At 40.8% G+C, this 14,884-nt stretch overlaps 1 protein-coding gene across 2 annotated transcripts in view; it reads left to right on the forward strand.

The window, feature by feature from the left end:
* Positions 1 to 14,884, forward strand: part of LOC115162640 (proline-rich protein 12-like) — a 61,654-nt gene that overhangs the window by 11,534 nt on the left and 35,236 nt on the right. For both annotated transcript variants that reach the window (XR_003869604.1, XM_029714124.1), the window contains exon 2: positions 2,368 to 2,522. Coding sequence is in view for 1 of the 2 variants with exons in the window: in XM_029714124.1 (XP_029569984.1) it covers positions 2,368 to 2,522 (155 nt within the window). In the remaining variant the exon portion in view is untranslated. The remainder of the gene's footprint in view (positions 1 to 2,367; positions 2,523 to 14,884) is intronic.

The following is a 14,884-nucleotide window of genomic DNA, read 5'->3' on the forward strand; positions in this document are numbered from 1 at the left end:
TGTTTTCGAAATGATAGTTTCCGGATTCGACCATATTAATGACCAAAGGCTCGTATTTCTGTGTGTTATTATGTTATAATTAAGTCCATGATTTGATATAGCAGTCTGACTGAGCGATGGTAGGCAGGAGCAGGCTCGTAAGCATTCATTCAAACAGGACTTTCGTGCGTTTGCCAGCAGCTCTTCGTAATGCTTCAAGCATTGAGCTGTTTATGACTTCAAGTCTATGTTTATGACTTCAACTCCCGAGATTAGGCTGGTGTAACCGATGTGAAATGGCTAGCTAGTTAGCGGGGTGCGCGCTAATAGCGTTTCAATCAGTGACGTCACTCGCTCTGAGACTTGGAGTTGTTGTTCCCCTTGCTCTGCAAGGGCCGCGGCTTTTGTGGAGCGATGGATAACGATGCTTCGAGGGTGGCTGTTGTTGATGTGTTCCTGGTTCGAGCCCAGGTAGAGGGATGGAAGCTATACTGTTACACTGGCAATATTAAAGTGCCTATAAGAACATCCAATAGTCAAAGGTATATGAAATACAAATGGTATAGAGAGAAATAGTCCTATAATAACTACAACCTAAAACTTCTTACCTGGAAATATTGAAGACTCATGTTAAAAGGAACCACCAGCTTTCATGTGTTCTCATGTTCTGAGCAAGGAACTTAAACGTTAGCTTTTTTACATGACACATATTGCACTTTTACTTTCTTCTCCAACACTTTGTTTTTGCATTATTTAAACCAAATTGAAAATGTTTCATTATTTATTTGAGGCTACATTTTTTTTACATTTACATTTTAGTCATTTTGGCAGACGCTCTTATCCAGAGCGACTTACAGTAGTGAATACATACATTTCATACATTTTTTTTTTCTTTCTTTCTGTGCTGGCCCCCCGTGGGAATCGAACCCACAACCCTGGCGTTGCAAACACCATGCTCTACCAACTGAGCTACAGGGAAGGCTAAATTAATAGATTTTTATTGATGTATTATATTAAGTTAAAATAAGTGTTCATTCAGTATTGTTGTAATTGTCATTATTACACTTTTTTTTTTTAAATAGCAAAAAAAATATATATAAAAACGGCCGATTTAATCGGCAGCGGCTTGTTTTGGTCCTCCAATAATCGGTATCGGCTTTGAAAAATCATAATCGGTCGACCTCTACTACATAGAGCCATGACTACATGGAACTCTATTCCACATCAGGTAACTGATGCAAGCAGTAGAATCAGATTTAAAAAGCAGGTAAAAATACACCTTATGGAACAGCGGGGTCTGGGAAGTAACACAAACATAGACACATGCATACACACACATAACATGCGTACTATACACACACGTACACATGGATTTTGTGTTGTAGAGTACTATGGGCCTAAGTCACACACTTGTGTTATGAATTCTGTAATTAATGTATTGTAATGTTTTTGAAATTGTATAACTGGCTTAATTCTGCCGGATCCCAGGAAGAGTAGCTGTTGCCTTGGCAACAGCTAATGGGGATCCATAACAAATACAAATCAACAGCCTGATCAACTCTATGCGAAGGAGATGTCACTCTGCATGAGGCAAATGGTGGTAACACCAGATACTGACTGGTTTAATGATCCACATGCCTACCTTTTTTTTTTAAGGCATCTTTGACCAACAGATGCATATCTGTATTCCCAGTCTTGTGAAATCCATAGATTACGGCCTAATGAATTTATTTCAACTGACTGATTTTCTTCTATGAATAGTAACACAGTAAACATTTTGAAATTGTGGCATGTTGCGTTTTTATATGTTTGTTCTAGCTTATAGGCTGGATGTTTTAACAAGAATGCGCCATTCTATCAATCTACTTTAATTCTTGAAATGTGCTTGTTTAGCCCACACTTAAAATGAGGTATTATGCATCATCATAATAATAATAATAACATCCCTAGGAGGGGGTACAGGCATAAAGTAGTGTTGGTAAAATATCACAGATAGGAATTCTGGATAAAGAAGTCTACAACAGGCTTTAAGATCTTTTTGTTGTTGTTGATAATGCTAATTGATTATCTTGTTACTGATTTTGTGTAATCCATAGCCACGTTTTTACAATGTCAAGAATGGTGACCTACAGTAATTATGCCATGTTCCTTTTTATTAGGATGGAGATGCACTCTAAGTTGACTGTATCTGAATAACTTTTAATACGATTGCAAAGTTTTCTGAACAGAGTGTTGTACTTTGTCATGACAAACAATCCACTTAGTATTTACATAGTCGTTGAATACATTTCAATTTCACAGCCTCTCCCAAAGGTCACCCATTGGAAAATTTTAATATGAAAATGGACTTGAACAGTTAAATGAATTACCTCTTCTCCTCCTCCCCAGTCTCGTCTATGGGAACTCCAGATCATCACACCCTGAGTCGGAGCTTCTCCATCGACAAGCCTACGGCACTCCTCACCCTCTGCAGGGCTATGCCACCAATCACCACCCGGGCAGCTCTGGCCAAGGAGGTGCTTGGGGAGCAGGACGGAGTTTGGGTGAGAGACATGTCACACACCTTATTACTTTGTCCCCACTTGCAACAGTACAGGGCTTTCGGACTGATATATGACGGGCCATGCTTTTAGTAGTAAGGTTGCAGCCACTGACAAATGCATTTCACAGAATTATATTGAAGGCAGTTTCTATGTGTGGGGGGTTAAAACGATTTGTTTTTACCGAGTAACATATAGGGCCACATTTTATTTATAACGTCTGTTAGGCCCACGTATTATGGTGTAATGGACACTCCTTGACCTATTCAGTAGAGTTATACAATTCTATAACATAGCTATAGCTGTCTTTTGTTAATGCCCTGTGCCCGGTTTCCTGATAGAGGTGGAACTTAGGCTTACAAGTGTTTTAACGATGCATTGTTCCTACAATGTCTGAAGATGTAACATGCATTTCCCAAAACACCCCGCAGAGAGAATGTTCGCTAAGTACGTTGCTGGAGCATGTGTCGATACTGATAGGATCGAAAGAAGGCAGCGCTGCTCTCGGATCAGCTTTCTCCATTCAAATCTTACCTTAGTGGCAGTGCGTTTTTTAATGAGATTTTCCTGTTTTTTTTTAATGCTATTTCCACACTGAGGTCAAAATAACACTGAAATTGTGAAAATTATGATAATACCCTTTTTGTGTAAGAGCTGTTTGCAAAAATGGCTTGGAATTTCCGTCTGTTCAGGTGGGATGGAGTTTTTGGGCCGCCGCATATCACACAGCGATCTGATTCTAATAGACCAATTCATTTGTTATTTGCATATCCTCCTACACTGCTGTTGGCCACGCCCGGTCATATTGACATTCCATTCCTCAATGTTGGCAGCGTGCAGCGATAATTCCTACTTCAAAGCAATGAGCAAAAGGAAGAGAAATTGTGTAGTAGCTGGCTGCAAGGCAGCAAATGTTTCTTTGTACTGTCTTCCACCTGAAAAGTCACTTCGTCTGATTTGGCCAAAGAAGTTCAGTCCATTGTTATGAGCACACTTTACATTGGACTGCATTGCAAATCAGGCTATGTATAGTGCATTGGGAAAGTATGCAGACCCCATGACTTTTTCCACATTTTGTTACGTTACAGCCGTATTCTAAAATTAATTACATTTTTTTTTTTATCATCAATCTCATCACAATACCCCATAATGACAAAACAAATACAGGTTTTTAGAAAATAAATACAATTTCATTTACATAAGTATTCAGACTTGAAGCTCCCGAGTGGCGCAGTGGTCTAAGATATTGCATCTCAGTGCTAGAGGCATCACTACAGACAACCTGGTTCGAATCCAGGCTGTATCACAACCGGCCGTGATTGGGAATTCCATAGGGCGGCGCACAATTGGCCCAGTGTCGTCCGAGTTTGGCCGGTGTAGGCTGTCATTGTAAATAAGAATTTGTTCTTAACTGACTTGCCTAGTTAAGAAAAAAAATAAAGACCTTTTACTCTACTTTGTTGAAGCACCTTTGGCAGTGATTACACCCTCAAGTTTTCTTTGGCACACCTGTATTTAGGGAGTTTCTCCCATTCTCTGCAGATCCTTTCAAGCTGTCAGGTTGGATGGGGAGCGTCGCTGCACAGCTATTTTTAGGCCTCTCCAGAGATGTTCAATTGGATTCAACTCCGGGCTCTGGCTGGGCCACTCAAGAACACTCCTGTGTTGTTTTGGCTGTGTGCTTAGGGTCGTTGTCCTGTTGGAAGGTGAACGTTCACCCCAGTCTTAGTTCCTGAGTGCTCTGGACCAGGTTTTCATGAAGGATCTCTGTACTTTGCTCCGTTCATCTTTGCCTCGATCCTGCCTAGTCTCCGAGTCCCTGCCGATTAAAACAATCCACACAGCATGATGCTGCTGCCACCATGCTTCACCATAGGGATGATGCCAGGCTTCCTCCAGATGCAACACTTGGCATTCAGGCCAAAGAGTTCTATCTTGGTTTCATCACACCAGAGAAGCTTGTTTCTCATGGTCAGAATCCTTTAGGTGCCTTTTGGCAAACTCCAAGCGGGCTGTCATGCGTCTTTTACTGAGGAGTGGCTTCCGTCTGGCCACTTTCCAAATCGTGTCCAATCAATTGAATTTACCACATGTGGACTCCAATCAAGTTGTAGAAACAGCTCAAGGATGATCAATGGAAACAGGATGCACCTGAGCTCAATTTCGAGTCTCAGAGCAAAGGGTCTGAATACTTATGTAAATGTATTTCTGTCTGCAAAAATGTCTAAAAACCTGTTTTCGCTTTGTCATTATGGGGTATTGAGTGTTGATTGATGAGGTGAACAATTAATTTAATACATTTTACAATAATGCTATAACAATGTGGGAAAGGTCAAGGGGTCTGAATACTTTTCGATTGCACTCTACACACGTGGATTTGCCAGCAGCTTGTTCCTCCACTCCCATGCATCTTGCACCTGGCAGCGGCAGCAACCATTCAAGAAGTTTCTAGATAGAAGACTAACTATTATTAAAAGGACATGCTATTCATGGGTTGCACGTTTCGTTTTGAATGTTCTTTTGAAGACTGAAAGCTAACTTTAGCATCGCTAACCTCAGCTTTTTCTGACAAACTTGGCTAGCTAATGGTAACATTGTCATCTCTCAAGTAAATTTGATGACATAATGATGGCATAGTTGTTTCCTACTAATTATGACTACTTTAGCAATCTCATCCTGTTTCCAGGTCACTATAGTGTAATTTAGATGAAGCAGTCATTAGCTAGCAGCAGCAAAACTGGCTAGTTAGCTAGCTATGTTTTAGCAGCAGCATTATCAATGCTAAATTGATAACTTGATGAAAAGTTAATTTACAGTTGCTGTAACTTAGTTATAACTTGTTTACTACTTACAATACCAGTCAGAAGTTTGACATACCTACTCATTCTGGGGGTTTTCTTATATAAATATTTTTACTGTTTTTTATATTGTAGAATAATAGTGAAGACATCAAAACTATGAAGTAACACATTGAATCATGTAGTAACCAGGAAAGTGTTAAACAAATAAAAACATATTTTAGATTTGAGATTCTACCAAGTATTGGACGCTTTGCACATTCTTGGCATTCTCTCAACCAGCTTCGTGAGGTAGTCACCTGGAATGCATTTCAATTAACAGGTGTGCCTTGTTAATTTGTGGAATTTCTTTCCTTAATGGGTTTGAGCCAACCAGTTGTGTTGTGACAAGATAGGGCCATCTTCTGTATACCATCCCTATTTGGTAAAGTATTTTGGAAAGAACAGCTCAAATACAGTTGAAGTCGGAAGTTTACATACACTTAGGTTGGAGTTATTGAAACTTGTTTTTCAACCACTCCACAAATTTCTTTTTAACAAACTATAGTTTTGGCAAGTCGGTTAGGACATCTACTTTGCACGACACAAGTAATTGTTCCAACAACTGTTTACAGACAGATTATTTCACTTATAATTCACTGTATCACTTTTCCAGTGGGTCAGAAGTTTACATACACTAAGTTGACTGTGCCTAAACAGCTGGGAAAATTCCAGAAAATGTCATGGCTTTAGAAGCTTCCGATAGGCTAATTGACATCATTTGAGTCAATTGGAGGTGTACCTGTGGATGTATTTCAAGGCCTACCTTCAAACTCAGTGCCTCTTTGCTTGACATCATGGGAAAATCAAAAGAAATCAGCCAAGACCTCAGAAAAAGAATTTCAGACCTTCACAAGTCTGGTTCATCCTTGGGAGCAATTTCCAAACGCCTGAAGGTACCACGTTCATCTGTACAAACAATAATACGCAACCGTCATACCGCTCAGGAAGGAGACATGTTCTGTCTCCTCGAGATGAGCGTACTTTGGTGCGAAAAGTGCAAATCAGAACAACAGCAAAGGACCTTGTCAAGATGCTGGAGTAAACCGGTACAAAAGTATCTATATCCACAGTAAAACGAGTCCTATATCAACATAACTTGAAAGGCCACTCAGTAAGGATGCCGCCACTGCTCCAAAACCGCCATAAAAAGCCAGACTACGGTTTGCAACTGCACATGGGGAGAAATATCTTACTTTTTGGAGAAATGTCCTCTGGTCTGATGAAACAAAAATAGAACTGTTTGGCCATAATGACCATCGTTATTTTTGGAGGAAAAAGGCGAAGTCTTGCAAGCCGAAGAACACCATCCCAACCGTGAAGCACGGGGGTGGCAGCATCATGTTGTGGGGGTGCTTTGCTGAAGGAGGGACTGGTACACTTCACAAAATAGATGGCATCATGAGGTAGGAAAGTTATGTGGATATATTGAAGCAACATCTCAAGACATCAGTCAAGAAGTTAAAGCTTGGTCGCAAATGGGTCTTCCAAATGGACAATGGCCCCAAGCATACTTCCAAAGTTGTGGCAAAATGGCTTAAGGACAACAAAGTCAAGGTATTGGAGTGGCCATCACAAAGCCCTGACCTCAATCCTATAGAACATTTGTGGGCAGAACTGAAAAAACTTGTGCGAGCCTGGAGGCCTACAAACCTGACACAGTTACACCAGCTCTGTCAGGAGGAGTGGGCCAAAATTCACCCAACTTATTGTGGGAAGCTTGTGGAAGGCTACCTGAAACGTTTTACCCAAGTTAAACAATTTAAAGGTAATGCTATCAAATACTAATTGAGTGTATGTAAACTTCTGACCCACTGGGAATGTGATGAAAGAAATAAAAGCTGAAATAAATAATTCTCTTTTGACATTTCACTTTCTTAAAATAAGACAGAATTTTTACAAGGATTAAATGTCAGGAATTGTGAAACACTGAGTTTAAATGTGTATATAGGTTTATTTAAACTTTCGACTTCAACTATAATCAATGAGAAACGATAGTCCATCATTACTTTAAGACATAAAGGTCAGTCAATACGGAGCATTTCAAGAACTTTGAATGTTTCTTCAAGTGCAGACGCAAAAAACATCAAGCGCTATGATGAAGCTGGCTCTCATGGGGACCGCTACAGGAAAGGAATACCCAGAGTTACCTCTGCTGCAGAGGATAAGTTCATTAGACTTACCAACCTCAGAAATTGCAGCCCAAATAAATGTTTCACATAGTTCAAGTAACAGACACATCCCAACATCAACTGTTCTGTGGAGACTGCATGAATCAGTCCTTCATGGTCGATTTGCTGCAAATAAACCACTACTAAAGGACACCAATAATAATCAGAGACTTGCTTTTGCCAAGAAACACGAGCAATGGACATTAGACCTGTGGAAATCTGTCCTCTGGTCTGATGAGTCCAAATTTGAGATTTTTGGTTCCAACAGCTGTTTTTGTTTAAAGGGGAACAGATGGTCTCCGCTCGTGTCGTTCCCACCGTGAAGCATGGTGGAGGTGCTTTGCAGGTGACACTGTCAGTGTTTTATTTAGAATTCAAGGCACACTTATCCAGCATTGCTACCACATCATTCTGTAGTGATATGCCATCCCATCTGGTTTGTGCTTAGTGGGACTATAAATTGTTTTTCAACAAGACATTGACCCAACACACCTCCAGGCTGTGTAAGGGCTATTTGACAAAGGAGAGTGATGGAGTGCTGCATCAGATGACCTGCCCTCCACAATCACCCGACCTCACCCCAGTTGAGATGGTTTGGGATGAGTTGGACCGCAGAGTGAAGGAAAAGCAGCCAACAAGCTGCTTAGCATATGTGGGAGCTCCTTCAAGACTTGGAAATGTGTTCCAAGTGAAGCTGGTTGAGAGAATGCCAAGAGTGTGCAAAGCTGTCATCAAGACAAAGGGTGGATACTTTTTTGGGGGGTTACTACATGATTCCATATGTGTTTCAGTTTTCATGTCTTTACTATTATTCTACAATTGACTAAATAACAATTTCTTATTTCACCACATTCTATAAGTCAATAGGTGTTGTCTAAGAGGGCAGTGAATATGTAAAAGGTTGTGGATTATAACCTTTTATGGATATAAAAGGGATTTGGATGTATTGCATCTCGTTCTGTTTGTCCATTTCTTTCTGCAGTCAATGCACCAAATTCACACTAAAAGTTGGCAACTTCACCATATGATGACACCTATGTCTCTCCCTCCCCCCACGCATCCAACCTTGGCGTCATCCTAGATTCCACCTTCTGCTTCGACCACCACATCCGACAGCCTGTCAAAACCTAATTATTCCTCCTCCGTAAAATCTCCAGAGTCAGGTCTTTCACTCCCATCCTGCTGCTAAAAACAACGTATTCATGCATTCATCTCCTCCCGACTAGACTACTGTAACTCACTACTCTCTGGCATCAACACAAGGTCCCAAATAGTTAAACTCTGCAGCCCGACTTCTCACCCACACCAAGTCATGGCAGCACATCACCCCTGTCATTTTTTTAGAGATGAGTGGTTTGTATCATGCCCTATAACCAATTACTAGGAATTGTCAATGGGTAGGTGCTAGGGGTGGGAATTGCCAGGGACCTCACGATATTATCATGATACGTAGTGTGGCAATCCTCTTCAAAGTTAGGAGCGTTTGTCACAAATTAAGTGGGAAACTGTCACCAAAATCAGCCCAGAATGAAAGTTATTTCGAACATGACAGTACCTGTGTTTTTCTTTCTCCGTCCTGGTCCACCCAGGCCGCAGGCAAGGTCAAGGATAGCAGGGTTCGTTACACAAATCTGGTTCTCGGTAGGTCCAGGTCTAAACGCCAACAGGTAAGTCCAAAACAGTCCAGCTCATACACGGTAAATCCAGCCAATGAACATTCTCTTTCTCTATGGTTCATAGATCCTTCCCGCCCTCTCTCTCCCTCTTCCTGGTTTTTCTTGACCCTTTATCTGTGGGTCGGCTCCACCTTCTGAGGGTTCCCCTTGCTTCTGGGAATTGTAGTTTTGGCAGTCGGCCATTTTGTGATCTGTAGTTCTGGTCGGGGTGGCCATTTTAGTGATTGGGCAGAGCCCGTTTATTAGTTCTGACCTCACATATCTGCCATTGATCACTCAACCCCCTTCTTTGCCACAGTAGGTGCCGATACAATATGTATTGCGATTCAATGTTCCGAACGTATTGTTCACTAAATATCTGCTGCAGATACAGGAGCCATGAGAGAACTAGTTTTGATCAGTCATAGAAATAAAAGTGCTGAAAACAAGTTGGCTCTCTATTTAAAAAGAATATGAAGAACAAGCTATGAGGGAAATACTGGAGTTGTTGCAGGTACAGCTGACTAGTGCAAAAATAATATTGCGATTATTGTCAATATGATATACAGTTGAAGTCGGAAGTTTACATACACCTTAGCAAAATACATTTAAACTCAGTTTTTCACAATTCCTGATGTTTAATCCTAGTAAAAATGCCGTCTTGAGTCAGTTAGGATCACCACTTTATTTTAAGAATGTGAAACGTCAGAATAATAGTAGATTGATTTATTTCTGCTTTTATTTCTTTCAACACATTCCCAATGGTTGAGAAGTTTACATACACTCAATTAGTATTTGGTAGCATTGCCTCCACCCAATAAATTGGGTGAATTTTGGCCCATTCCTCCTGACAGAGCTGGTGTAACTGAGTCAGGTTTGTAGGCCTCCTTGCTCACACACGCTTTTTCAGTTCTGCCCACACATTTTCAATACCTTGACTTTGTTGTCCTTAAGGCATTTTGCCACAACTTTGGAAGTATGCTTGGGGTCATTGTCCATTTGGAAGACCCATTTGTGACCAAGCTTTAACTTCCTGACTGATGTCTTGAGGTGTTTCTTCAATATATCCTCATCATTTTCCTTTCCTCATGATGCCATCTATTTTGTGAAGTGCACCAGTCCCTCCTGCAGCAAAGCACCCCCACAACATGATGCTACCACCCCCGTGCTTCACAGTTGGGATGGTGTTCTTCAGCTTGCAAGCCTCCGCCTTTTTCCTCCAAACATAACGATGGTCATTATGGCCAAACAGTTCTATTTTTGTTTCATCGGACCAGAGGACATTTCTCCAAAAAGTACGATCTTTGTCCCCATGAGCGGTTGCAAAGCGTAGTCTGGCTTTTTTATGGCGGTTTTGGAGCAGTGGCTTCTTCCTTGCTGAGCGGCCTTTCAGGTTATGTCGATATAGGACTCGTTTTACTGTGGATATAGATACTTTTGTACCTGTTTCCTCCAGCATCTTCACAAGGTTCTTTGCTGTTGTTCTGGGATTGATTTGCACTTTTCGCACCAAAGTACGTTCATCTCTAGGAGACAGAACGCCTCTCGCAATTTTTTTTCTGACGTCTTGGCTGATTTCTTTTGATTTTCCCATGAGGCCAAGCAAAGAGGCACTGAGTTTGAAGGTAGGCCTTGAAATACATCCACAGGTACACCTCCAATTGACTCAAATGATGTCAATTAGCCTATCAGAAGCTTCTAAAGCCATGACATAATTTTCTGGAATTTTCAAGCTGTTTAAAGGCACAGTCAACTTAGTGTATGTAAACTTCTGACCCACTGGAATTGTGATACAGTGAATTTATAAGTGAAATAATCTGTCTGTAAACAGTTGTTGGAAAAATTACTTGTCATGCACAAAGTAGATGTACTAACCGACTTGCCAAAACTATAGTTTGTTAACAAGGAATTAGTGGAAAGGTTGAAAAATGAGTTTTAATGACTCCAACCTAAGTGTATGTAAACTTCTGACTTCAACTGTATCTTCAAAAGTCATATGTAACCGTATCGATCCCCCCACCACCACACACACATCACTAGTTGGGGCTATGTCTATCTGTGACTATTACTATTTGAAGACACATTTGTAGTGTGTGTGTGTGTGTGTGTGTGTGTGTGTGTGTGTGTGTGTGTGTGTGTGTGTGTGTAGGGGCAGTGGACACCAATCATCCTCCTGGAGTTCTAATCTCTGGTAGTTTTTTACTCCAACCATCAAAGATCACATCAGCTTCCGCCAAACACGTTCTTGATGAGAAGCTAAGTGTAGTTGTGTGTGTGTGTGTGTGTGTGTGCAATAATACAACTCTTCCACCTTTCTTGTTGGTATGAGATTGTAGTTCTCTAGTTGTGTATAGTATGTTAGTCTCCGAGAAAGCTTGTGCTGACAATGTAAAAAAAAAAAAAAAACTACTTTTTTTACTTCATACCATCGATGATTTACGCTGTTTCTGCAATATAACTCCTATCTGATTATGTTTAGCGAACACCCTCTTTCTTTCACCGTGATCTGTTTTCCTCTCACAGGAACACTTTCCAGAGCTTGAGCACATGTAAAACAATAACTTAACATATCATTAGTTTATTTTGCAAAATTATTAATAAGACTTTGTGATTATACTGAAGATTATACCATGGGCTGCTGCATCTCATAGGCCTAAAACAGTAAGTTTCTCTTATGCTACTGTGTTAGGACTCTGAGACGCAGAGCCCTATAGTCTGTCATGTAGACATTCATGATGTTCTGAAATGAATAGACGGCAGATGGGGTGTAGGCCAGGATGGTCCACCATGCAAACAGGCTGTTCTGGGACCTGTCTGCATCTTCTGGTGATCTATTGAAAACAGTACAACAATGATATAGCAAATTAAGATGCATGATGTATTTTCATGACAAAACAAAGTAGCCCACACACCTGTGGAAGTTCGTTGCTTTCAGGGTCCAACTCAGCTCCAACTGACAGGTTGAATACCATGTGCCTTTTCTTTAAGGGGTAAGAGGGTGGGATCTGAGATTATATTAGCCAAGCAGGGCTGTATATGTAAATCTATTCAAATTTGTATCCATCCCCACACCCACAGTCGGACTGATGATTTAAGTGGGAAGATCTCAATTGTGTCGTGACTTTACTTTCATTAGTCTGATGAGTTATTCATCTAATCAACTAACTGTTAAATTGTTACCTGATTTTTTTTTTTTTTTTAAGTGAATCATGTAACAATTAACTCATTAGGAATTGGGGCACTACGAGAGCGGTTCTTTATAGTTACCATCTCCCGAATTAAACGCTAAAGGTCTTACCCTATCACATCTATAAACAGCCAACTTTTTAATCATAACCTTGTATCATATCATCATTCTGAACAGTCGGAACCTCCTGCATCTGCAAAAAACCCAGCCTTACTTATGATTCAGTACTACACAAATTGGTTTTATATATTTATTTATTTATTTACTAGCTAACTAAATGGTAACACAGGATGCGTGGAGGCCAGCGCAGGCCTCACGAAATAACAAATATTGATAAAATAAATCACTTACTTTTGAAGATCTCCCTCTGTTTGCAATCCCAAGGGTCCCAGCTACACAATGAATAGTCGTTTTGTTCGATAAAGTCCTTCTTTATATCCCTTAAACGCTGTTCAGTTGGCGCCATTGAATTCAATAATCCAGTCCTTCAACATTCATACAAAGGATTCCAAAAAGTTACCAGCAAAGTTCGTCCAAACGAGTCAAACAAGGTTTTTTATTAATCCTCATGTTGTCTAATATCTAAATATATGATAATATTTCAGACGGAGATTACTATGTTCAATAGCAAAGGAAAAGAACGAAGAGCACGTTCACGCGCGCAAAAAGACTACTTTTGCCCTGGCGCTCAACTTAGAAAGACTACAAATACTTCTTCATTTTTCAACAAAACAAGCCTAAAACCTTGTCAACAGTCTTTATACATCTACTGGAAGCCATAGGAACTGCAATCTGGGAGGCGGAAATTAGATCTTTCAATAGCATTGCATTGGAAGTCATTCGGAGCTCAAAAAACAAAACAAAACTAAAAAAAAACATTTTCCGGATCGATATTCCTCGGGTTTTCGCTTGCTATATCAATTCTGTTATACTCAGACATTATTTTAACAGTTTTAGAAACTTCAGTGTTTTCTATCCAATTCTACCAATTATATGCATATCCTAGCTTCTGGGCCTGAGTTAACAGGCAGTTTACTTTGGGCACATCAGACAGGCGGAAATTCAGGAAACTAGCCTTACCCGCAGAGAGATTAAACTTCACAATACTGGCAGATCATCTCCTAGAGAGAGATTACAACCTATGGCTGCAAATATTGGGGTGGCTTGTTCTGTTGACCGAAAAAAAATCACACATTTGACATGTCATTGCACAAATTATGTTCAAAACATCAAATACATTGCATTTGGAAAATATTCAGACCTTTTCACTTTTTCCACATTTTTGTTACTTTACAGACTTATTTCTAAAATGGATTAAATAAATTAAAAAATACTCGTCAATCTGAGCACAATACCCCAACAGATTTTTAGAATTTTTTTGCAAATTTATTACAATTAAAAAGTATTCAGACCCTATGACACTTGAAATTAAGCTCAGGTGCATCCTGTTTCCATTGATTGTCCTTGATGTTTCTACAACTTGGAGTCCACCTGTGGTAAATTAAATTCAAATTAAGTTCAATCTAAGATGGCGTAGCAGTCAGACGTCTTTTTGTGCTCTTCTTGTCATGTCCCATGTATATATCTTTTTTCTTCAAATATATTTTTTTATATTTTTCTTAACCTCAACTTCAACATACTCTCCTGCAATCCGCCTCACCCAATGTGGTATGGATCTGCTATTTCTTTACTTCTGAACCGGAACCCCAACAGAAGCTAGCCAGCTAACTTGCTAGTAGCCAGCTAGCCACTGCTAGCGGTCATCAGCTACCATCAGCCTGGACAGCGCGACTCAAACCAGAGCAAATCGGACTTATTTTTCTCCATATATCCGGATTCCTACCTCAAGCTCTGAACCTTTTCACCTGGATCATCGCAGCTAGCTAGCTGCTATCCGAGTGGCCACTCCTGGCTAACGTCTCTGGCCCGAAGCACGAACCAATTAGCCTGGAGCTAGCCTTGCTAAGCCCATCTCGCAGCTACCCGAAGAGGTCCATCAGCCACTTCTTGGGCTACAATACCTATTTTGCCAATCGGCCTGGACCCCCGCCAACCCATTGACTGGACTACCAACGTAATTCGCCCGAGGGGGTTTATCAACTGGCTCCTCCGTTGCGATGTCCCCTGAATACCCATCTGCTAGCCGCGGCCCGCTAGCTGTCTAGAGCATACGGACTGTTAGCTTAAGGGGCTCATCGGACAAATTCTTTGGCTACTATATCTATTCTGCTAATTGGCTTGGACCCTTTTACCACATGGAGTTGATCCACGATGACTGGTCTGCAGACGTAACAGCACGAGGGGGGTACAACAGACTTTCTTCCGTTGCGACGTCCCTATAAGGCCCTTCTGCTAGCTTGCTATCCCCGGCCCGCTAGCTGCCTGAATCGCCGTTTCTCCGGCCCGAGCCACTCACTGGACCCCTATGATCACTCAGGTACGCATGCCTCTCCCTAATGTCAATATGCCTTGTCCATTGCTGTCTTGGTGAGTAATTATTACCTTATTTCACTGT

This window comes from Salmo trutta, chromosome 2, assembly GCF_901001165.1.
Source record: "Salmo trutta chromosome 2, fSalTru1.1, whole genome shotgun sequence".
Lineage (NCBI taxonomy): Eukaryota > Metazoa > Chordata > Actinopteri > Salmoniformes > Salmonidae > Salmo > Salmo trutta.